General features: G+C 50.0%; 3 protein-coding genes and 1 long non-coding RNA gene across 15 annotated transcripts; 2 read left to right on the forward strand and 2 right to left on the reverse strand.

Moving 5' to 3' along the window:
• The first annotated feature begins 190 nt into the window (after positions 1-190).
• On the forward strand, positions 191-4,077 carry MRPL24 (mitochondrial ribosomal protein L24). Of its 3 annotated transcripts, none has more exons than XM_002810014.5 (6): positions 191-327; positions 2,613-2,856; positions 2,940-3,035; positions 3,244-3,347; positions 3,605-3,735; positions 3,846-4,077. In XM_002810014.5, exons 2-6 carry the CDS (start codon positions 2,674-2,676, stop codon positions 3,980-3,982), a joined length of 651 nt encoding a protein of 216 aa, XP_002810060.2. In that variant the 5' UTR covers positions 191-327; positions 2,613-2,673; the 3' UTR covers positions 3,983-4,077. The 3 variants fall into 3 exon arrangements, with proteins under 3 accessions (XP_002810060.2, XP_002810061.2, XP_009241163.2); XM_002810015.5 differs by having other exon boundaries at positions 194-368; XM_009242888.4 differs by having other exon boundaries at positions 245-449.
• Positions 4,078-4,425: 348 nt separating this feature from the next.
• METTL25B (methyltransferase like 25B) lies at positions 4,426-12,875 on the reverse strand. Of its 6 annotated transcripts, none has more exons than XM_002810008.6 (8): positions 12,559-12,875; positions 9,679-9,803; positions 9,321-9,513; positions 8,748-8,810; positions 8,260-8,403; positions 7,285-7,769; positions 5,468-5,652; positions 4,426-4,743 (listed from the first exon to the last, which is right to left on the reverse strand). In XM_002810008.6, exons 1-8 carry the CDS (start codon positions 12,667-12,669, stop codon positions 4,622-4,624), a joined length of 1,428 nt encoding a protein of 475 aa, XP_002810054.1. In that variant the 5' UTR covers positions 12,670-12,875; the 3' UTR covers positions 4,426-4,621. The 6 variants fall into 6 exon arrangements, with proteins under 6 accessions (XP_002810054.1, XP_009241209.1, XP_054407092.1 ...); XM_009242934.3 differs by having other exon boundaries at positions 4,426-4,756; positions 12,559-12,793; XM_054551117.1 differs by lacking the exon at positions 12,559-12,875 and adding an exon at positions 9,881-12,545.
• Positions 12,566-19,866, forward strand: ISG20L2 (interferon stimulated exonuclease gene 20 like 2). Of its 5 annotated transcripts, none has more exons than XM_009242923.4 (4): positions 12,566-13,358; positions 14,006-14,871; positions 17,412-17,612; positions 18,297-19,866. In XM_009242923.4, exons 2-4 carry the CDS (start codon positions 14,122-14,124, stop codon positions 18,408-18,410), a joined length of 1,065 nt encoding a protein of 354 aa, XP_009241198.1. In that variant the 5' UTR covers positions 12,566-13,358; positions 14,006-14,121; the 3' UTR covers positions 18,411-19,866. The 5 variants fall into 5 exon arrangements, with proteins under 5 accessions (XP_009241198.1, XP_009241178.1, XP_009241172.1 ...); XM_009242903.4 differs by having other exon boundaries at positions 12,571-13,358; positions 13,967-14,871; XM_009242897.4 differs by having other exon boundaries at positions 13,297-13,456; positions 13,967-14,871.
• Positions 14,687-21,402, reverse strand: LOC134760362 (uncharacterized). The gene is made up of 2 exons (XR_010137692.1): positions 20,363-21,402; positions 14,687-15,935 (listed from the first exon to the last, which is right to left on the reverse strand). It is a non-coding gene; the product is annotated as an uncharacterized LOC134760362 (long non-coding RNA).
• Positions 21,403-21,597: the final 195 nt, after the last annotated feature.

Here is a 21,597-nt window from a genome sequence, read left to right on the forward strand (position 1 = left end):
TCTTCTCTAGAAACTACAATTCCCAGCGGCCTCCACGCAGAGCATGCGCGGGAATGTGCCAGGCGGGCCGGCCAAACCAGGTTGCCTTTCGATTCCCGACATGCTTCATGGTGTGTTCCGGTTTCCTTGATTTCCTACCCCGCCAAACTTCCTGTTTCCAGCTTTCTAGCGGCGGACTACAACTCCCAGCATGCTGAGAGGTAAGATTCGCGGTTGAGCTTCCGTTTTACATTTGGACTACATCTCCCAGAAAGTCGACGGGCGTGGCGGGGGAGGGGACGCTGAGGGCCCATGTGCGGAAAATCCGAAGTGCCGCGGAAAGTGGAGGTGAGGGCCGCCCGCCCCAGAGGTTCCCGTCCGAGAGGCAGGTGCGGGAAGAGCCTATCCTTTTCCCTGGCCATGGCTCAGTCGCCTCCCCAGGGTTTCTTTGCACCGGAAGTTTGGAGCGGGTGGGTGCTGAAGACAGCTAGGCCTTGGCGATGTCTGGGATGAGGCTGGTGGGGGAAGCCTTTGGAGCCGTGACCTGAGAGGGCAGACCTTCGACCCCACTACATTGCACGGCGCCTTCAGAACATGCAGGGAAGGCCCCACTGTGGGACGCTCACCAGCAGCATCTCCAAATTGTGGAGGGAAAGAAGGGAAAGATCTCGGGGGCATGCAAGCTGCTCTGGGCTGGGGTGGTTCAGACCTGGATTGACTGAGGTGAAGGGACTCCTTGCAGCAATCACGCAGAAGGCTCGGGTCTTAAGATTGGCCCTGCTCCTGTCAAGCTGTATGAACCAGGGTAGTCACTCCGGCTTTCAGGGCCTTGATTTCCCTGTCTGTAAAAGGGACTTTATGATGCATCTGGCAACCTCACCTCCCTCACTGGGCAACGTGAAGACCAAATTTCAGCAATGAAATTCCCAGCATTAGGTTTGTCATATAGTAGTCCTCTCTAAGCATTTGTTGAATACTCACAGGAACACTTAGGCCAGTCAGCATTAATTGAAAATAACAGGCGGGTTTTTTTTTGTTTGTTTTTGTTTCTTTTTCCGAAAATAACATCAGGCCTTTATACTGAGAAGTATAAAGAAGAAAAATGACCCAGTATCTCACTGTTCAGATAAACCGTTAATACATATTTTTAAATGCACATGGTTAAAAAATGCAAACGTTACGGGAAGGAACAAAATGGAATTAATAGACCTCCTAAACAGTTCCTCTCCCCTAAAACAAGTACTTTGGTTTCTTGTTTCCTTTCCATAAATATAACTGTGCTGGAATATATATTTGTATATTTACCCCAAAGGGATAATACTACTTACATTATTTTGCACCTTGCTTTGTTAAAATATTTAAAATAATTTAAATGACAACAGCTCAACCCTGTAAATGTTTATGGATGATGAAACTGAAATTCAAAAGTTAAATTGCTGGATGGGCGTGGTGGCTCACACCTGTAATCCCAGTACTCTGGGAGGCCAAGGCAGGTGGATCACCTGAAGTCAGGAGTTCGAGACCAGCCTGGCCAACATGGTGAAACCCTGTCTCTACTAAAAATACAAAAAAAAATTAGCGGGTCGTGGTGGCACATGCCTGTAATCCTAGCTATTCAGGAGGCTGAGGCAGGAGAATCACTTGAACCCAAGAGGCAGAGGTTGCGGTGAGCTGAGGTCATGCCACTGCACTCCAGCCTGGGCGACAGAACAAGACTCCGTCTCAGAAGAAAAAAAAAAAAAGTTAAGTTGCCTAGTGTCATACAGTAAGATGATGGTGGAGCAGGGAGTAGAACCCAGGTGGTCTGACTTCCTTGTCCAGGGCTGTTTATGCCTTTGTAGTATCTTTGTCTTTGAAGTTAGGGTCCATTTTTATCTAAAAAATGAGATTAATGGTGACTTCTTCATTTGGTTGTCCTTAGGCATAAATGAGATACAGGAAAGCACTTAGCATGGCACCTGGCAAGTTGCAAGTATTCAGTTAACTGAAGCACTTACCATTTATGCCTTCAGTTCATTCACTACCTCATTAATTGAGAATTGAGTGGTTTAGAGCACATACTTAGTTGGGAAATTTAGGACTCAGTAATTCTAGAGTCTGGCCCTGGGTCCTTTTCCTTTAGAAAAGGAGCTATCTTAGGGAGGAGTGGTTATTTCCTATCTGAGGATAGGAATTCTAAGTGGGATAGGGACATTTTAACCGCAGTTTTTATTTCTGCTACCTATTTGTTGATTTCATTGACTTACAACTGCCTACCTTTTGGCCGTATGCCAGCGTTCCATCCTCTGTTTTCTTCCTATCCTGTTGTTCATACATTGATTTAATAAGTATTTGTTAAGCACCTACTAGGGGCCAAGCTCTGGATTCAAGAGTGAGATAGATAACATGACCCTTATCCTTAATGAATTTTTTGGACTTTGAAGTCAGATATATGTGGGTTTGAATACTGATTCTCCAATGTAGTAGCTTTGTAATCATAAGCAAGTTACTTGACCTTTCTATTTTCTCGTCTATAAAGATGATAACCTCTTGTGAGGATTCAATGTGATGAGGTCCATTGAGCAACAGAGTAAGTGCTTTAAAAAATGTTCCTTCCCTTGCCTCTTTGTTCCCGTTTCTATCCATCTACCCAGAGCTGACAAAGAAGGTTTCTGAGCGTTTTGCTGGCAAAGGGATTTCTTACAACATCCAGGCATGCGTCTTTCTGCCTTGCTGGCCTTGGCATCCAAGGTCACTCTGCCCCCCCATTACCGCTATGGGATGAGCCCCCCAGGCTCCATTGCAGACAAGAGGAAGAACCCCCCATGGATCAGGCGGCGCCCAGTGGTTGTGGAACCCATCTCTGATGAAGACTGGTATCTGTTCTGTGGGGACACGGTGAGAGCCTCATACAGGGGGAAGAGTGATGGGGAACCTCCTGGGCAAGGATCCCCCTCCCTAACCTTCGTATCTTCCCACAGGTGGAGATCCTAGAAGGCAAGGATGCCGGGAAGCAGGGCAAAGTGGTTCAAGTTATCCGGCAGCGAAACTGGGTGGTCGTGGGAGGGCTGAACACAGTAAGTGGAGAGAGGGGATGGGGATGCTCAGGAAGCCTGTTTCATCTGTCCCTCTCCATTCAGAGCAGCACAGGGTGGCAGGAGACTGGCTGAGGGGATGGTGGCATTACTGAACCTTCTACTTTTCAACTTGGGCTGAATGCGCCGAGTAGCAAGGGCAAACCCCTTTCACACCCCTTGCTTTCTGACACTCCCCTCTCTTGGACAGCATTACCGCTACATTGGCAAGACCACGGATTACCGGGGAACCATGATCCCTAGTGAAGCCCCCTTGCTCCACCGCCAGGTCAAACTTGTGGATCCTATGGACAGGCAAGCAACGGGGCTCTGGGCAGAGGGTTTCTCACCCTCTGGGTCCACAAAGTGCTGTCCAATGGGAATGGTGGGTTGGATGCTCTGGAAATTAAGAGGGACCATCTCATGGACATGATTCCCTGCGGGTAACCCCAACACAGAGGTGGAGAAATGCGGTGGTAACCCTGGTATTTTGAACCACTGACTCCACTTTTGGGTTGGAGGGTGGCAGGAAACCTGGCTCGTAGGCCAGGCTCACCTCTTCTATCCACCAGGAAACCCACTGAGATCGAGTGGAGATTTACTGAAGCAGGAGAGCGGGTACGAGTCTCCACACGATCAGGGAGAATTATCCCTAAACCCGAATTTCCCAGAGCTGATGGCATCGTCCGTGAAACGTGGATTGGTGAGAGTGAGGGGCAGGAAGGTCAGGGGTGGGTGCTAGGAGTGAGAGTAGGGGACGTTAATAAAAGTTGGCAAGCCCTCCCACCCATCTCCTTTCCTCTGGCTTAACAGATGGCCCCAAAGACACATCAGTGGAAGATGCTTTAGAAACAACCTATGTGCCCCGTCTAAAGACACTGCAGGAGGAGGTGATGGAGGCCATGGGGATCAAGGAGACCCGGAAATACAAGAAGGTCTATTGGTATTGAGCCTGGGGCAGAGCAGCTCCTCCCCAACTTCTGTCCCAGCCTTGAAGGCTGAGGCCCCTCTTTTCCAGATGCCAATAAAGAGCAGTTTATGAGTCCTCCTGTGTACAGCTGCTGTGTGGTAGAATGGCACCCCTAATCCCAGCACTCTCAGGGACTGAAGGGAAGAAGCTTCTTTCCTGAGTTTATGACAGAACCTGGATGGAAGTTAGCTGGCCTTAAGGCGGCCCTCCCAAGGGGCAGGGCCTGCAGCTTCTGAGTTGGAGGCCAAAGAGGGGGAGAGAAGTCTCCTCCATGGAAATCTGTGAGTAACAGAAGCCGTCACCTACACCACCTGCTACGGAGGCCAGTGGGAGTGGCGTGAGTCCTAACTGTAGCACCCTTGCAGCAGTGCCACAGGGAGGGTGCACATCTCCTTTTATCTACCTACAGAAATGGGACGGAAACAGATTTCCAACTTTTAATAAATTAAAACTTTATACTGTATTACATAATCCATGGAGGGAGAGAAAGGGGATGAAACTGAAGGAACCAGGACTCTGGAGGACGCAGGATGCTGTTTCTCTGGATGAGATGTACTCTGCCACTGTGCTCTCTGGGCACTTTCAGATGATGGGGTCTGAGATGTGTCCTCAGGCTGCATCAGCTGTCTTCAATCTCCAGAACTGAAAGAGCCTGACCCAGGGGCATCTTGGTGGCCACCAGAACCAGGTTTCTGGGAGAGAGTTCAGGACTGAAGATGGGCAGGAGCTCAGCATGGAAACCTGGGAGAAAGGGCTTAATCATAAGGGGAAGAATGAACCAAACTCACTCAGCCGCTTCTGCCCAGGCCTGTAGGCATAGTCCCTTTTCCCCATGGGGGAGGATCCAGCGGGGCTAAGGAGACCCCGTTCTCCATAAGGAATACGGGTTCCCAAGGCACTGACTTGGGAGGCAGTCCTCTTGCATTGTAGGTTCTCGATGCCTGGGAAGCTTGCTTAACATGCACCTTAGAGAGGTTCACCAGAGGCTGATTTGGTAGGAATCTTAATATTTTTTTTGAGATGGAGTCTCTGTCGCCCAGGCTGGAGTGCAGTGGTGCAATCTCGGCTCACTGCAACCTCCGCCTCCTGGGTTCAAGCAATTCTTTTGCCTCAACCACCCGAATAGCTGAGACTACAGGTGTGCGCCACCATACCCAGCTACTTTTTGTATTTTTACTAGAAATGGAGTTTCGCCATGGCTGGTCTTGAACTCCTGACCTCACGTGATCTACCCACCTTGGCCTCCTAAAGTGCTGGGATTAATAGGCATAAGCCACCGCATGCAGCCTGGATTCTTTTTTTAACAAATCCCCTACTCCCAACCCACTAGTGACTCAAAGGTGGGGTCCAAGGATCACAACAGTGATTAGCTAGGCCCAGAACATGTTGGGGCTGGGACTTGGAGAAGGAGCCCCAGAACCCCAGTCACTATAGTCCTTGGGTCCCTGCTGTAGGCCACCCTCACCCTGTTCCTGAAGGTACAGCAGCCGGTCCAGTAGAATAAGCGTCTCCACCAGTGGGGCAAGCAGTAGAGCCAGGCTGAAGAAGGCCACCACACGGTTCTCCTGGGCCAGGTGGGCCTGAAGGGCAGCCAGATTCAGTGGCAGCTGGGGATCTAGCCCCACTCGCTGTAGCCCCTGCTGCACATATCTGTGGGATCAGTCACATTCAGCACTCAGTTTGGTTTTAAGAACTGTCACCTCTCAAACTTTGCTTGTTCCTAATTCAATTCCAACTTTGCTTTATTTTCTACCCCAATATGCGTTTTCATGAACATATATATATATATATATATTTTTTTTTTTTTTTTTTTTTAGATGGAGTCTCGCTGTGTCGCCCAGGCTGGAGTGCAGTAGCACAATCTCGGCTCACTACAAGCTCTGCCTCCCGGTTTCATGCCATTCTCCTGCCTCAGCCTCCAGAGTAGCTGGGACTACAGGTACCCACTACCACGCCCAGCTAATTTTTTTGTGTTTTTAGTAGAGACAGGGTTTCACCATGTTCACCAGGATGGTCTCGATCTCCTGACCTTGTGATCCGCCGGCCTCGGCCTCCCAAATATATATTTTTAAAGACAGGGTCTTCCTGTCACCCAGGCTGGAGAGCAGCAGGGCAATCATAGCTCACTGTAGCCTCAAACACCTCAATCCTCCCACCTCAGCCTCCCAAGTAGCTGGGTCTACAGGTATGAACTACCATGCCTGCCTTTTTTTTTTTTTTTTTTTTTTTTTTTTTTTAACAGACGTGGTCTCTCTATGTAGCCCAGGCTGGTCTCTAACTCCCAGCCTCAAGCAATCCTCCTGCCTTGGCCTCTCAAAGAGCTGGGATTACAGGCATGAGCCACCACACCTGGCCACGTATTTTTGAATGTTTCTCTGGCTGTGAGCTGTCTGTCCAATAGTAAATTGATTTAAACATTTTCAGCCAGTTCTGTTCAACTATTTAGCCATATTTTTAGCATTTAAAAAACTTTTTCTTTTTTTTTTTTGGAGACAGAGTCTTGCTCTGTCGCCCAGGCTAGAGTACAGTGGCGCGATCTCGGTTCACTGAAACCTCCAGCTCCTGGGTTCAAACGATTCTCCTGCCTCAGCCTCCTGAGTAGCTGGGATTACAGGCGCGTGCCTCCACGCCTGGCTAATTTTTGTATTTTTAGTAGAGACAGGGTTTTGCCATGTTGGCCAGGCTAGTCTCGAACTCCTGACCTCAGGTGATCGGCCTGCGTCAGCCTCCCAAACTGCTGGGATTACAGGTATGAGCCACCACGCCTGGCCAAAACTTCATGTTTCTTTGTTATTCTCCTGATAAAAGAGGGACAACTCTCAAAGAAATTTTGAGAAGGTATCCTGATCAGAGAACTCCAAATCACTCCTCTGGGTATACTTAGATTTTCTTTAGGCTATGCTGAAAGTGAGGGTAGAAGACCTCCAGTTAGAAATCTCCCCTCCAGGCCGGGTGCGGTGGCTCATGCCTGTAATCCCAGCACTTTGGGAGGCCGAGGTGGGCGGATCACGAGGTCAGGAGATCGAGACCATCCTGGCTAACGTGGTGAAACCCCGTCTCTACTAAAAATACAAAAAATTAGCCGGGTGTAGTGGCGGGCGCCTGTAGTCCCAGCTACTCGGGAGGCTGAGGCAGGAGAATGGCGTGAACCCGGGAGACGGAGCTTGCAGTGAGCCAAGATCGCACCACTGCACTCCAGCCTGGCCAGACTCCATCTCAAAAAAAAAAAAAAAAAAAGAAATCTCCCCTCCACTGCCCCCCACCCCTGTACCCCAACCTCACTCTTCAATCTTGAGCTCGTGGACCCTGGGGATACCCTGCACGCCTGGCCGACGGAGCTCAGGCCGGGCCCGTCGGATGACTGTCTCCAGTGCTGCACGGTAGCAGTGAGTTCGGAGGCCAGGGCCAGCTTTCTGTAGCCGCTCAGCATATTCCTCCAGGGCATGGCAGGCCCCCTCCCGAAGCCGGTAGGGCAGTTCATAGCCAGGCAGCCCAGCCACCCACTGACTCAGTGGGTAGCCGCCAGGGTCACTCAGCTTCATGTAGCAGCAGCCCACTGAGGCCAGGGCCACCACCGCAGGACAGCAGGAGAAGTGTCTCAGCAAAGCAACACTCAGATCCCCACAGGTGTGGAGGCCTGTGAGCAGCAAGCGGGCCCTGCCCTGACACGGGTTCTCCAGTGGAAGCAGAAGCTCGTCACACAGGGCTGCGGGGTCTACCCACCTAACCACGTGGTGTGGGGAGTGACGAGGGCTGGTTTGGACCACCTGTGGAAGCAGGAAAGGACAAAGGCAGATGGGAAGTCTGTTTGCTGTCCCCAGGCCACCTCAGGCCACAGGAAGGGATCTGTCCTCCATGTTATTCCCCAAGGAGGAATGTGGGAGATAAGCTGGGTGCGGGAGAGGGCTGGACCACAAGTCAGGAGAGGGGGATAAATCCTGGACTTATCATTTACCATGTACATCTTTTCATCTGAGACCCGTTTTTCTTATTTGTAACAAGTCTAAAACCTGACTGGCCACTTCACAGATAGTGAGAAGTATACATTGGTGTGGAAAGCACTTTGTAAATAGAAAGTAACTTTGAGATAGGGGGAGGCACCGGGGGAAAGGGGAACCTTGGGAAAGAGGTAATAGAAATTGGGGACCACACCACTTCAAGCTGAGAAACTTGAAAGATGTAATCCAGCCTCTGTGCTCAATTCCAGCCAAGCGGCCCCTGCTCCCGCAGTCCAGATCGCAGGAAGGGTTGGCCTACCTGCGGGTTCCTCTTCTCCTCTTTCTCCAGAGCCTGCAGAAGCTCCTGGTCCAGGCGCTGGGCTCTCTCTACCAGTCTCTGATCCCCTTCGATGCTCTTCACCATCAACCCCAGGCCAAGAGCCATGAAGCGGGAGAGATGGCCCTGGAGTCACGAGGAGGATGGAGACAGCCCTGTTCAGTGCCCTATCTACTGTCACCCTCCCCATGGGTAACCTGGACACCTGGGTCCCAGGCCCCACAGAAGGCTTAAATTTTACCCTACAGAACTTATTAACATCAGTGTGGCTTAAGTTGGTATATAACTCCCCCATTGTTAAATCTGACTGGCTTAAAAAAAATTACACAAAGAGAAAAAAAAAATCTATCCTGCTTGGTTCCACCGCTTCTTGACACCTGCCTCGCTGGGCCTGTGGCCTGATAACCTGCCTTCCAGGTGTTCTATGTCCCCATGACTCAAAAAAACAGTACATCAAGACTCTGGCTCACCTGGCCTGAGCCCACGTCTACAACCTGGGTGCAGCCTGTGAAATCACTCAGCTTCTTCACCAACTGAAAGAGGAGGAAACAAAGGTCTCCTAGCCACTGGTTCTTGACTCCTGGGGCAAACACCCATACTGAGAGTGGAAGAGACAAAGATGACAGAGAAAGATGGACAGAGGGTGCCCTGGATGTGAAGACAGATTTGGAAAGAAAGATATAGGGGTGAGGGTGGAAGCAAGGAGAGTGGACCTGACCCCAGGTTCAGGTCCACTCTCCTTGCCTCACAGGTCAGTGATTCAATCTCCCCCACAGAACAAGAACCCTGCGTGAAGCCATGAGCAGATTGTGGAGATTTGAGAACAGGAATGAGACTGTGATTCAGACCTAGCTGCCAACCAACCCCACAAAGGATGAAAAAGAACCCCAGCATCAAAATATGATTAGTTATGTCTGTTGAGGTAAAGGAATGTCTAGGGCCTCTGGCCTTGCATGTGAGGTAAAGGGCACACATCTTTGTAAGCCAGGCTTAAGGAGTCCCTGGGCTCCCAGACACCACCCATGCTCCAGCCATCTCCTCACCTCTCCCAGCCTCCGGATCTCATGCTGCTTCTTGGGCCTGACATGTTTCCGGAATGGAGCTGTTAGTCGGGAGCTCTGGCTGGGGTTCTCCAGGAATTCTGAGGGGGTCTGAAAGCCAGGCGTCCGGGTAAAGGCCAGGGCACAGGCCGTGGACTTCAGGGCCAGCAGGGTGAGTGGCCACACTGACCTGTACCTGAGATAGTCCAGCCGAGGCCTCCAGTGAATAGTCCCATCACATCTGAGTGCAGCAGTTTACAACCCGAGGCCCAGGAAGACCTTATGAGACTCTCTGAGCAATACGCTCACTGCAGGGCTTAAAGCCTTGAGTTCCCCAGCACAGGGCCCTTCTAGCCCATACCTGACGACCTCCCCTTCCCCAGGCATCCCCAGCAGCATTGTGGCCAGCTGTGGTGGTTTCAGTCCATCCAATGCTTCCTGCCATGAGCAAGGGAGTGTGTCCCATAGGTTGTCTGTGAAAAATTCCTACAGAAGAAGGGGAGAAGCCATCAGCAAGCTACTACCACTCCCATTCTTTCCCACTCCAATTTTCAACTACACACCTCATTGCCTGCCTCTTCCCAGCACTGCCACATAGGGCCACTGCCTGTAACTGGCAGGTACCTCCTACTAAGCCGAGTCAGTTCTCTGAAGCCTGCTCCAGCCTCCCCGACTCTGGTGGCTTAACTCTGTTTCCTTGGAGTCCAGATTGCATTCTGGACACACTTCTTTTAGCAATTTCTGCACTTATTTGTGTCTGTTTTCTCTATTAAATTGAATTTCTTAAGGAGAGGGATGGGATGGTATCTTCACATCTGCATCCCTAACACTTACCAGAGTGACTGACACACAGTATTAGTACATTACCACTTAGTAACCTGCATTATATGTGCCAGACACTGGTGTCTTTTTATTCATTCATCCACCACAAATTCTGGGGCTGTGTTTCGGTTATACATCAAGCTCTATTGTAGGCTCAGGGAATACAACAGTGAACCTGAGACAAGATTCTGGCTCCTGCAGAGTTTACATTAAAAAAAATAATAACTTTGGCCGGGCATGGTGGCTCACGCCTGTAATCCCAGCACTTTGGGAGACCAAGGCGGGCAGATCACCTGAGATCAGGAGTTCGAGACCAGCCTGGCCAATATGGTGAAACCCCCTCTCTACTAAAATTACAAAAATTTGCTGGGCATGTTGGCACATGCCTGTAATCCCAGCTACCCAGTAGGCTGAGGCAGGAGAATCGCTGGAACCCTGGAGGCAGAGGCTGCAGTGAGCCTAGATCGCGCCACTGCACTCCAGCCTGGGTAGCAGAGCAAGACTCCGTCTCAAACCAAACCAAAACAAACAAAACTTGAGACAACATCATATGTCACATAGACAAAACACTAATGAAACAGTAATGTAATGGAGAGTTTGGGCAAGGACTACTTTAGATAGGATGATGAGGGAAGACCTGTCTGAGGTGACATTTGAGCTGAGACTTGAATGATGAATAGGTGCTAGGCATGTAAAGAAAAAACAGGTAATAGCAAACACTTATTTAACAGCTTCTTGGCCAGGTACTGCTGTAAACATTTGACATGTATTAATGCATTTGATCCTTTAAACAATGCTTTGAGGTAGGTATTATTTTTTATCCCCCATTTTACAGATGTAGAAACAGGCACAGCACTTAAGTAACTTGCCCACATCCAAAAGCTAGCAAATAGCTGAGCTGGGATTATTTATTTATTTATTTTTAGAGATGGAGTCTCACTCTGCTACATAGGCTGGAGTGCAGTGGTGCGATCTCAGCTCACTGCAACCCCCGCCTCCCTGGTTCTAGCAATTCTCCTGCCTCAGCCTCCCTAGTAGCTGGGACTACAGGCGTGTGCTGCCAAGCCGATTTTTTTTTTTTTTTTTTTTTTTTGTATTTTGGTAGAGACAGGGTTTCACCGTGTTGCCCAGGCTGGTCTCGAACTCCCGAGCTCAGGCAATCCACCCACCTTGGCCTCCCAGAGTGCTAGGATTACAGGTGTGAGCCATAATACCTGGCCTGAGCTGGGATTTGAAACCAATTTTTCTCTAGAGTCCTTGTTCTTAACCATTCTGCAACTGCCTTTCTGTGGCAGAAGATCAGTGAGTGCAAAGGCCCAGATGCCTGCCATATTGGCAGAACAGAAATCAGGCCAGCAGAGGTATAGCACAGTGAAATGTGAGAATAAAATGGGATAGAGTTGAAGAGACAGTAGGAGCCAGATCTTGGGTTTTATAGGTAATAGTAAGGAGTTAAGATTTCATAAAAGTTTCTAGGAAGCAAGGGATTGTCGCGATCAGATTTACATTTGAATGCTATCAATCTAGCTGCTCAGTGAAGAATTGGTTATGGCAGGGCAGAGGTAAGCACACAGCAAGATCGGTTAGGAAGTAGTTCAGAAGAGAGGTGATGGTGGCTTGGCCTAGGGTGGCAGCAATGGAGGTGGGGACAAATGGATGAATTTGGGATCTATTCCGAAGGCAGAGCCAAGAGGACTTGTTGAAGGACTGGATTGTGGATCAATGAAGGACAGCACTGAATCAATGATGGCCTCTGGGTATGTGGTCTAAACAATTCAGTGGATGGTGGTGCCATTTACACATTCTCTCATTTATTCTTCACAATGATCCTTCAGACTGGGTTCCATTGTACAGCTGAGGAAACCCTGGCTAGGACAAGCTGGGGGTTAGGGAGGCCTAAGGTTAACACCATAGGGGAGGCAGGATTCTAGACTAAGCCTTTTTGATTCGAGCCAGGACTGTCTACTATACCACAAAACCACGTATTCAAAGCTTGGATGAATAAGGTGTGTTCTTGGAACACCTGACATGCTCCAAGAAGAGTTCAACATAATTGCAGCATGGTTCCAATGTCCACGCATTTTATTACCTTGGATCTGGGAAGATTACAAAAACAATCTAGGTAGGTACTAGAAATATTATTTATGCAGTGAGCCGAGATCGTGCCACTGCACTCCAGCCTGGGGGACAGAGCGAGACTCCGTCTCAAAAAAAAAAAAAAGAAAAAAAAAGAAATATTATTTATGTCAGCTAAAAAAAAGGAGGGATCACTCCAGTTTTAACCCCTTCTTGTACAGAAAAAGACTGAAACTCATAGAAGGAAAGAGATCAGAGGTAATTCTCCAGATTCTCTCCCTGACGTGGGCACCTAGCCAACCACACGACCAGAGACATCCCACCCACGCCCCTGTGGCCTCACGATGATGTAGGCATCCAAGATGGAACGGTAGAGCGCCAGGACACGGGTGAGGTTAACAGCTAGCTGCCTCCTCCCCTCATGAGAGAGGCCTCGGGCGGAGATGCCCGGCATCCCGGGGTCCAGCAGGGAGCGCGGGGAGCGAGAACGCAGTGAACAGGGATCCAGGGTCAGTACTACGCGGGTCCAGGACCCGGACGGGGCTCAGCTCTGCAGGCAGAACAGGAAGAGTTTTGGGTCCAGTCTCCGACGCTGCCTTTCCGAGATCCCATGCTGGAGTGGAAGATTTGAGGCGCCCCCCAGACGTCACAGGGCGCGACGTTTCACAGTGCGAAGGTGTCAGCGTCAGAGCACGTAGGGCGGGGTAACAGTGCAGTGACGCCACAAAAGCGTGCCGCTGAGCTCAGCTCACAACGAGGCGGGCCAAGTTCCAGTTCCCGCCCCTTGCCGTACACTTCTCTCCTCTTACGGAAGTGAAGCCGGAGGTGTCCGGCGGGCTGCAGTTCCGGTTTATCGCGGCCTTCCCACACCTTCGCGTTGTACCACCACGGGGCTAGAGGGGCCGGGGAGCGCATCCCGCCCCCGCCCCCACCCACGCCGCCCCCTCCTCCGCCGCCACTGCCGCTCCTCACACACTCCGAATCACTGGCCTCACTACCTGAGGTCGGGGCGGTGCGGGTGCGCGCGCGCCGACCTCTGGCGCGTTCTAACCCGCGCGCCTGCCTTCCCGGGCTTCGTCGGCGCGCACCGATTTCCGCATCCGGCTCCGGACGCTTCCGGTCTTAGCTGGACCCGTCTGGGAGGTAGGTTTGTGAGCGCGAGAGATCGATGTGTACCGCGGGGATCCGAAGTATGCTTATCCAGGTGGGCTGCCTGGAGCCTCGATCCCACCCCCGCCCTGGTAGGTGGTGTCAAGGTCCTTGCGTGGGAGAAGGACTGGGGTGAGATGCATGTGGAGATTGCCCCCAATTCCGGCCTGGAGCCAAGGGAAAGGGATGCCTGGATTTGTGTCTCTATTCGTGGTCCACGCTGCGGATGCCTGGGTAGCCCAGAGGTTATCTACGCCATACTTCTCACTGTTTTTGAGCATACCTAGATGTTCCTTTCCTAGGCGGAGTATAGAGGGCACGTGTTCTAGCCTCTTAGACTCATAGAGGATTCGAGCTCTATAAGCCCCTCCACTCCCTTCATTTTACAAATGAGACTCAAACCTAGAGCGCGGTAATGACTTTACTAAGACCAAACGGCTGGTGAATTGGGCTTCACTAGAATCCAGGCTTGCTGGCTAACACCAATGCTCCCTCCATCATTTCATGTTATGTTTTCATTTCCCCTGTGTCTGAGAGATTGCTCTGATGTCTTTCCTTCCGTAAGTCCTACGGAGATCGAGCTTACCTCATTTTTCTCCCAGGCCTAGGAGCTCAATTACCAGGATGAATTTCTTCCCCAGGGTGTACTACAGACCTCCACATGTTGGACAGTAGGATTCAGCAGAGAATGAGTCCCACATCCTCTGTTCATCCATAAGCCACTCTTCCAACTACTCTTCCACCTTCCATTATCCCTATGTCTACTTTACTGCTCAATCTGGATTTTGGGGAACCTCCTCCCAAAAAGGCATTAGAAGGAAATGCCAAGCACCGAAATTTTGTCAAGAAGCGGAGGCTCTTAGAACGGAGAGGCTTTCTGAGTAAAAAGAACCAACCCCCTATCAAGGCGCCTAAGTTGCACTCTGAACCTCCAAAGAAAGGGGAAACTCCTACGGTGGATGGCACTTGGAAGACCCCTTCCTTCCCAAAAAAGAAGAAGACAGCTGCCTCCAGCAATGGGTCAGGACAGCCCCTGGACAAGAAAGCCGCAGTGTCTTGGTTGACCCCTGCCCCTTCAAAAAAGGCTGATTCTGTTGCTGCTAAAGTAGATTTGCTGGGAGAGTTCCAGAGTGCCCTTCCAAAGATCAATAGCCACCCAACCCGCTCTCAGAAGAAGAGCTCCCAGAAGAAATCCTCTAAAAAGAACCATCCTCAGAAGAATGCCCCACAGAACTCCACCCAAGCTCATTCAGAGAATAAATGCTCCGGAGCATCCCAGAAGTTGCCATGGAAGATGGTGGCAATTGACTGTGAGATGGTGGGCACAGGACCAAAGGGGCATGTTAGTTCCTTGGCTCGATGTAGCATTGTCAACTACAACGGAGATGTGCTTTATGATGAGTACATTCTTCCCCCCTGCCACATTGTGGACTACCGAACCAGGTGGAGTGGTATCCGGAAGCAGCACATGGTGAATGCCACACCCTTCAAGATTGCTCGAGGCCAGGTAAGAAGCATGGGGCCTGATGGTGGCAGGCAGGTGGATGGAGAGAGGTCTAACTCATTTTTCTGCAAAGGATATCACTATGGGAAGACACCAAAGGTTTGTGGAGGGAGGGAGGAGAATCTGTCAGTTGTTGAAGAAGGCCCCCTGTCGGTGGAAGGAGCAGTGAAAGTCAGGAAGATACAATTAGCTGGTGTCACAAACTTCACTGGTCAAGATCTATTTTAGCCGGGCGCAGTGGCACTTGCCTATAATCCCAGCACTTTGGGAGGCTGAGGCGGGAGAATCGCTCAAGCCCAGGAACTCAAGGCCTGTCTGGGCAACATAGCGGAACTCGTCTACAAAAAAGTTAGCCAAGTGTGGTACATGCCTGTAGTCCCAGCTACTCAGGAGGTCGAGGCTGCAGTGAGCTGAGATCACACCACTGCCACTGCACTCCAGCCTGAGCGACAGAGTGAGACTCTGTCTCAAAAAAACAAACAAAAAAACTATTTTTGGTTCTAAATTGGGTCTGGGGAACTGGTAATCTGCATAGAGAAATAACAGCAAGTGATGAAACTGGACAGAGCTGCAGACATCAGTGTCAGGAGAAAGGGCTTGATTTGAAAAAACCTTGCGAGTTGGAGCCTAAGCTTGAGAGAGGAAAGGTGGAGAGCTCTTCCCAAGCAAAAAGTAGCCTGTGGCAAGTGCGGAAAGTGGTGGTGGTAAGAGAGGGCAGAAAGTTGACAGGGGGAGCTGGGGTATATATTGTCCAACTGAAACAGGTAACCAGTGAAGGGCATAAACGGCACAGGGCCGGCACTTCGGGTTGTCATCTCACTCCTAGCCCTGTGCTGGCTATGGAGCGCAAGGCATGAACAGAAAGGAGAGTGAGCTGGGAGGGGTGAAAGGAGGAAGTGAAGGGAGAGCAAGAGACCTGCTGGTCTCAGGAGGCCGCCAGAGGGCGCCCTTGGTGTACGTCTTTGCAGTTTCAGGTCCACACTGCCTTCTCTGGACACGCTGTTCCCATAATGCCTTATATGCGGTCAGTTGGAGGAGGTTCGTTAGAGGTGAGGTGACTGACTGTTCTAGAAAAGACGGAAAGAAGAGTTAAACATCTTGTGCACAAAGGGGCACAGCCAAGCAAAGGCATAGGAGAGGCAGAAGATGGGACGAGTCTGAGACAGCAAATCTGCCCAGCTTTGATGAGGGCTATATGTCGAGGTTAATAAGAAATGAAGGTGGTGGTGGACAGTAAGTAGGTGAAGTCAGAAGTAACGAAATATCTGGTTCACAGGACTACGTCTGGTTTTCATCATAAAGCACTTCCCCAGTGCCAAGCTGGGGTTATGAGACTAAGTATGTCCAGATGAGCCTAGCCCCTTCAGAGGGGGTCCCTTTGGGAGGCTATGCAGGACTGTCACTTTTGTTGAAAACCTGTTTGGAACCTCATTTGGGAATGGCCTTCAGAGCCTGTGGCATGTTCTTCGGTTGTCCTCATTGGTAGCATGTCCTCCTGCTTCAAGAGCCTGAAATGGCTAGGTGTGGTGACATGTGTCTGTAATCCCAGCTACTCAGGAGTTTGAGGTGAGAGTATTGCTTGAGCCCAGGAGTTTGAGGCCAGCCAACCTGCGAAAAATAGCAAGACCTCATCTCTTTTGAAAAATAAGTTTCCTGAAGGCCAGGTGTGGTGGCTCACACCTGTAATCCCAGCACTTTGGGAGGCTGAGGCGGGCAGATCACAAGATCAGAAGTTCGAGACCAGCCTGGCCCATATGGTGAAACTCTGTCTCTACTGAAAATACAAAAATTAGCCGGGCGTGGTGGCGGGTGCCAGTAGTCCCAGCTACTTAGGAGGCTGTGGCAGGAGAAACGCTTGAACCCGGGAGGCGGAGGTTGTAGTGAGCCAAGATCGTGCCAGTACGCTCCAGCCTGGGCAACAGAGCAAGACTCCATCTCAAAAAAAACAGTTTCTTGAAATATTGAGAAGTTATTTTACTTGGTTCCAAAACTAGTGTGAATAAGGTTCCTTCTGAAACTTTATATGTGATTCTTAATTTTTTATGGTTTGTAGATTCTGAGAATTTGATGAAAGCCACAGATTCTCTTCCTCTAGTACCCATACACATCTAATTGCATGAAATTTTGGGCTTTTGTTAGCCTCCCTGGAGCCCGGGTCCCAGCCATGTGTCTAAGGCCAGCATAATGGTAATAGTTAAAGGACTTCATGTAGCAAGCCAGAACTGAACTAAATACATGGACATCTCAAACATGAGTGTCATTTAGGACTGAAGGCAAATTAATGTCATGGGGTGGAGATCAAAAAGAAGGTAAGGAGCCACTGGCAGTATGAGTCCAAACAGGGTACACCATGGAAATCACCTGTGGAAGAGGAAGGTGGATTCCAGAAGAAAGAAAACTTGTGGGAGTGAGCATTTCAAGGATGGAGAGGTAGGCAGTTGGTGAAAGAATCCAGAAGGGATTGATGGTCATGTTGGGCTTTCAGAATGCAGGGGTTCCACTTCAGTCTTCCTTCTCACCACTCTCTTCCACACTTGTTCCAGATCTTGAAGATACTCACAGGGAAGATAGTGGTGGGGCATGCCATCCACAACGACTTCAAAGCCCTTCAGTACTTTCACCCCAAGTCCCTCACCCGTGACACCTCCCATATCCCCCCCCTCAACCGGAAGGCTGACTGCCCGGAGAATGCCACCATGTCTCTGAAGCATCTCACCAAGAAGCTGCTAAACCGGGATATCCAGGTAGCATCTCCCCACATCCCCCGCCCCCATCTTGGACATGGCTCTCGTTGATGCCCGTAGCCAGACTGATCTCAGAAGTCCTGTGGTTGTAGAGATCCAGGTGGGCTGCTATGATGGGAAGAGCTCCATCTGTACACAGGATAATAATTCCTGTTGTCTACCTCCTAGAATGTTTCAAAGTGTGCTTTGGAAAAGGGAAAAAGTCCTAAGTAAATATAAAACCCTAACTAGGGAAGAAAGCAGGTAGCAGTGGTGGTCCAAGAGACCGTGTAGTGGATGCAAGGACCGCTCGTATTTTACATGCTATCATTTCAGCAAAGGGTAGCCCATCTGGCGGGAAGATGTGGACATATGTCACATATAGAGCAGTTAAGGAACTAGGGAAAGTGGAAGACTCAGAAGACCTGTCTTTGACCTGGTATGTTCTATCTCTACAGAACCTAATAGGGCTTATACATACGGCCACAGAAAGGACTGAGGTAGACAGTGGCAAAGACTTCCTAGGAGTTGAACCCCTGAAATTACATAAGGAGTAGGACCCCACCAGAATTCTGTCTTTGTAGCCTGCTGACTGCAGAAGAAACTGTGTAGCAGAGGCAGGGGGAAGAGGAGTACAGAGAGTACACTGGGAAGGAAGAAACGGTTTCTTGTCGCTTCATGCTCTTGTCTTCCTTGCTTGCTCAGGTTGGGAAGAGCGGACATTCCTCTGTGGAAGATGCCCAGGCCACCATGGAGCTGTACAAGTTGGTTGAAGCCGAGTGGGAAGAGCACCTAGCCCGGAATCCCCCTACAGACTAGTGGCAGTGGGGACGCTGGTGATATGGGGAGGCAGAGGCAGCGCCCAGGAGAAACAGGGCAGTGGACCAATGGACAGCTGCACCAGCTCCACATCTTTGGAAGCTAGATTTGGGGAGAGAGAAGCTCTACCCCAGACTTAATACCCATTGAAATTTCACCTCAGGTGTTGTGTCCTGTGTCTGGTTAAGTGTCCCATGGAAGGGGGAAGCCTTCATATCAGAACCCAGCCCTATACCGTTTACTTCTTAAATGGTGCTAACCACAGGTGTCCCAGGGTGCTCTGTGCCAGTTAAGATTTTTAACTTTCAAGGGGGCAGGGAATACTAGGAAATGTAGTTTCCCAAACTGCCTTATCACTTGGGTGGACATATGTCTCCTTTTATGCCTTTTGGTCTTGAGTAATTAACAGCATCCTCTTCCACGCTCAGAAGTGTTCTGGTTGGGGCCAGGCATGGTGGCTCACGCCTGTAATCCCAACACTTAGGGAGGCAGAGGCGGGCAGATCACCTGAGATCAGGAGTTCAAGACCAGCCTGGCCAACATGGCGAAATCCCGTTCTCTACTAAAAATACAAAAAATTTGTGGGATGTGGTGGCGGGCGCCTGTAATCCTAGCTACTCGGGAGGCTGAGGCAGGAGAATCACTTAAGCCCAGGAGGCAGAGATTCCAGTGAGCCGAGATTGCGTCACTGCACTCCAGCCTGGGTGACAAGAGTGAGATGCTGTCTCCCAAAAAAAAAAAAAAAGAAGTGTCCTGGTTGGTTAATAAATTGTGTGGTCCCTGCTGGGCACGGTGGCTCATGCCTGTAATCCCAGCACTTTGGGAGGCCAAGGCGGGCAGATCACGAGGTCAGGAGATCGAGACCATCCTGGCCAACACAGTGAAACCCGTCTCTACTAAAAATACAAAAAATTAGCCGGGCGTGGTGGCAGGCACCTGTAGTTCCAGCTACTCGGGAGGCTGAGGCAGGAGAATGGTGTGAACCCAGGAGGCAGAGCTTGCAGTGAGCCGAGATTTCGCCACTGCACTCCAGCCTGGGCCACGGCCACAGAGCGAGACTCCGTCTCAAAAAAAAAAAAAAAGAAAAATTGTGTGGTCCCTTTCCATGTCACAGACTCTGCTTTTGGCTCAGAGTCTATATCTAGCCTGTGTCAGGATATTGCCTGTTCTTCCCACCTTGACTTCCAGAGCAGCCATCGCTTGGTGAGCTTTAGTTCTCCTTAGGGTTCCAGGGCATTAGAAGTAAGAGTGTAGCTTGGAAATCAACTTTTGTGATTTAGGAAAGCTGTCTCTTTCCTAAGGTAATAGGGGGTTTATTTCATTTAGGCCCCAATTGGTAGGTTTTAAAATAATTTATAAAGTGTTTTAATAATTTGGTTGTCTTTTTTACCTTGCTAAACCAAGCCTCTAAAAACTCAAATTATTCCCTTGATAAATTTTTATAACGGAAAAGCAATTATGTATGGTTTCTTCTTTATGTTAAATAGCTCTATCACAAAGTATTGTGGGGCTGTAGTTTTCTTAGGGGATTTCCAGGGTCACTGGATGACACTAACTGGGGCCCTTCCTGGAAGTCATAGAACTGACCAAGCCTTTGTGCGTAACCCATGTGACGCATATGGTTCCTTGTCCTCATCCCTACCACACATCAGAGCTGGGCATGGCAGCTCATGCCTGTAATCCCAACTACCCGGGAGGCTGAGGCATGAGGATTCCTTGAGCCCAGGAATTTAAATCCAGCCCAGGCAAAATAGACCCCATCTCAATTTTTTAAAAAATTAATGAGCACGCCTAAAATGACACCCCAAGCCATGCAACTCCCCCCGACACACACAGGGTACGTGACCAGGAGAGTGAGGTAGAGAGTGGGTATGAAGGAGGGGCAGAGCAGGGGAGAAAGGGTGCTTGGTGACAACAGCCTGGTCCTGCTGCCAGCTTTTGGTGGTACACACCTCATCTTGGGAAAGAGTCACCAGTCTGACCTTGTGTTCGGGATCATTATCTGCACTTTCTTGAGAGAATGCAGACTCCTTGTCTACACCAGGACTTTTGCATTCTTGAGTGGCTGGTCTGGTTCCAGGGGCCAGAGTCACAGTCACAGCTGCCTATAGAAGTGAATTTCGTGCAGCCAGACCAGACCCAGACATGGTCTTGTTGAGGCCTGCACTGTGGGGTCTGTTGCACAGGCAGCCATTGTGCTCTGAGCAAATTGGTTGCTGTGGGGCCCAACATATTTAATGTCCATGACTTCACAAAGGGGTGCCAGGTATCCTTGCACAGCAAGAAGTGAGAATAGTGCAAGGAGGCCGCAACAGAAACTGGTAGGAATACACACATGCAAGCGATTCTTAACTACATTGTAATCAGTAAACGAAGATAACGACAATATTCTCATTAGGGTACTTCTTGGCTGAAATAAAACTAACTGTCAGGCTGGTGCAGTGGTTCACACCTGTAATCCCAGCACTTTGGGGAGGCCGAGGCAGGAGGATGGCTTGAGCCCGGGAGTTTGAGACCAGCCTGGGCAACATAGTGAAACCCCATCGCTACCAAAAAAAAAAAAAAAACCCTGGCTTTGTATGTGTCTTGGTAAAGTAGCAACTGGCTTTTATGATCCTCCTACCCCCACACCCCGTGTCTAAAAAGGCACATGACTGCTACAGCCTCAAAACAAAAGTATTTGATCTCAGTCCAGTGTTGAAAAGAGCTCATTCTGCCGGGCACGGTGGCTCACGCCTGTAATCCCAGCACTTTGGGAGGCCGAGGTGGGCAGATCATGAGGTCAGGAGATTGAGACCATCCTGGCTAACACAGTGAAACCCCATCTCTACTAAAAAAATACAAAAAATTAGCCAGGCGTCGTGGCGGGCGCCTGTATTCCCAGCTACTCAGGAGGCTGAGGCAGGAGAATGGCGTGAACCCAGGAGGCGGAGCTTGCAGTGAGCCGAGATTGTGCCGCTGCACTCCAGCCTGGGCGACAGAGCGAGACTCCGTCCCCAAAAAAAAAAAAAAAAAAAAAACAGAGAAAAGAGCTCATTCTTACTTTTGCTCACCAAGAAAAACCTGGGAGACCAGAAGACCTTTCAGGCAACTCCTTAACTGTTTACCCTCATCACACTGCCTTGTCAGAGCCCAGCTTACCTAGCAAGGGTGCCTGGGAATCCCCTGTACTTCAATCCCCTTCCTG

The sequence above is a fragment of the Pongo abelii genome, chromosome 1 (assembly GCF_028885655.2).
Source record: "Pongo abelii isolate AG06213 chromosome 1, NHGRI_mPonAbe1-v2.0_pri, whole genome shotgun sequence".
Taxonomy (NCBI): domain Eukaryota; kingdom Metazoa; phylum Chordata; class Mammalia; order Primates; family Hominidae; genus Pongo; species Pongo abelii.

Bases quoted from the DNA above. Each gene is read 5' to 3' on its own strand.
- MRPL24 (XM_002810014.5), top strand. From the start codon at position 2,674: ATGCGTCTTTCTGCCTTGCTGGCCTTGGCATCCAAGGTCACTCTGCCC. The intron at 2,857-2,939 runs GTGAGAGCCTCA...ATCTTCCCACAG, and splicing joins ATCTGTTCTGTGGGGACACG to GTGGAGATCCTAGAAGGCAA. The intron at 3,348-3,604 runs GCAAGCAACGGG...TCTATCCACCAG, and splicing joins CTTGTGGATCCTATGGACAG to GAAACCCACTGAGATCGAGT.
- METTL25B (XM_002810008.6), bottom strand. From the start codon at position 12,669: ATGCCGGGCATCTCCGCCCGAGGCCTCTCTCATGAGGGGAGGAGGCAG. The intron at 8,811-9,320 runs GTGAGGAGATGG...CTCCTCTTTCAG, and splicing joins AGATCCGGAGGCTGGGAGAG to TTGGTGAAGAAGCTGAGTGA. The intron at 4,744-5,467 runs GTGAGGGTGGCC...CCTTTCTCCCAG, and splicing joins GCTGTACCTTCAGGAACAGG to GTTTCCATGCTGAGCTCCTG.
- ISG20L2 (XM_009242923.4), top strand. From the start codon at position 14,122: ATGTCTACTTTACTGCTCAATCTGGATTTTGGGGAACCTCCTCCCAAA. The intron at 14,872-17,411 runs GTAAGAAGCATG...CACTTGTTCCAG, and splicing joins TCAAGATTGCTCGAGGCCAG to ATCTTGAAGATACTCACAGG. The intron at 17,613-18,296 runs GTAGCATCTCCC...TTGCTTGCTCAG, and splicing joins TGCTAAACCGGGATATCCAG to GTTGGGAAGAGCGGACATTC.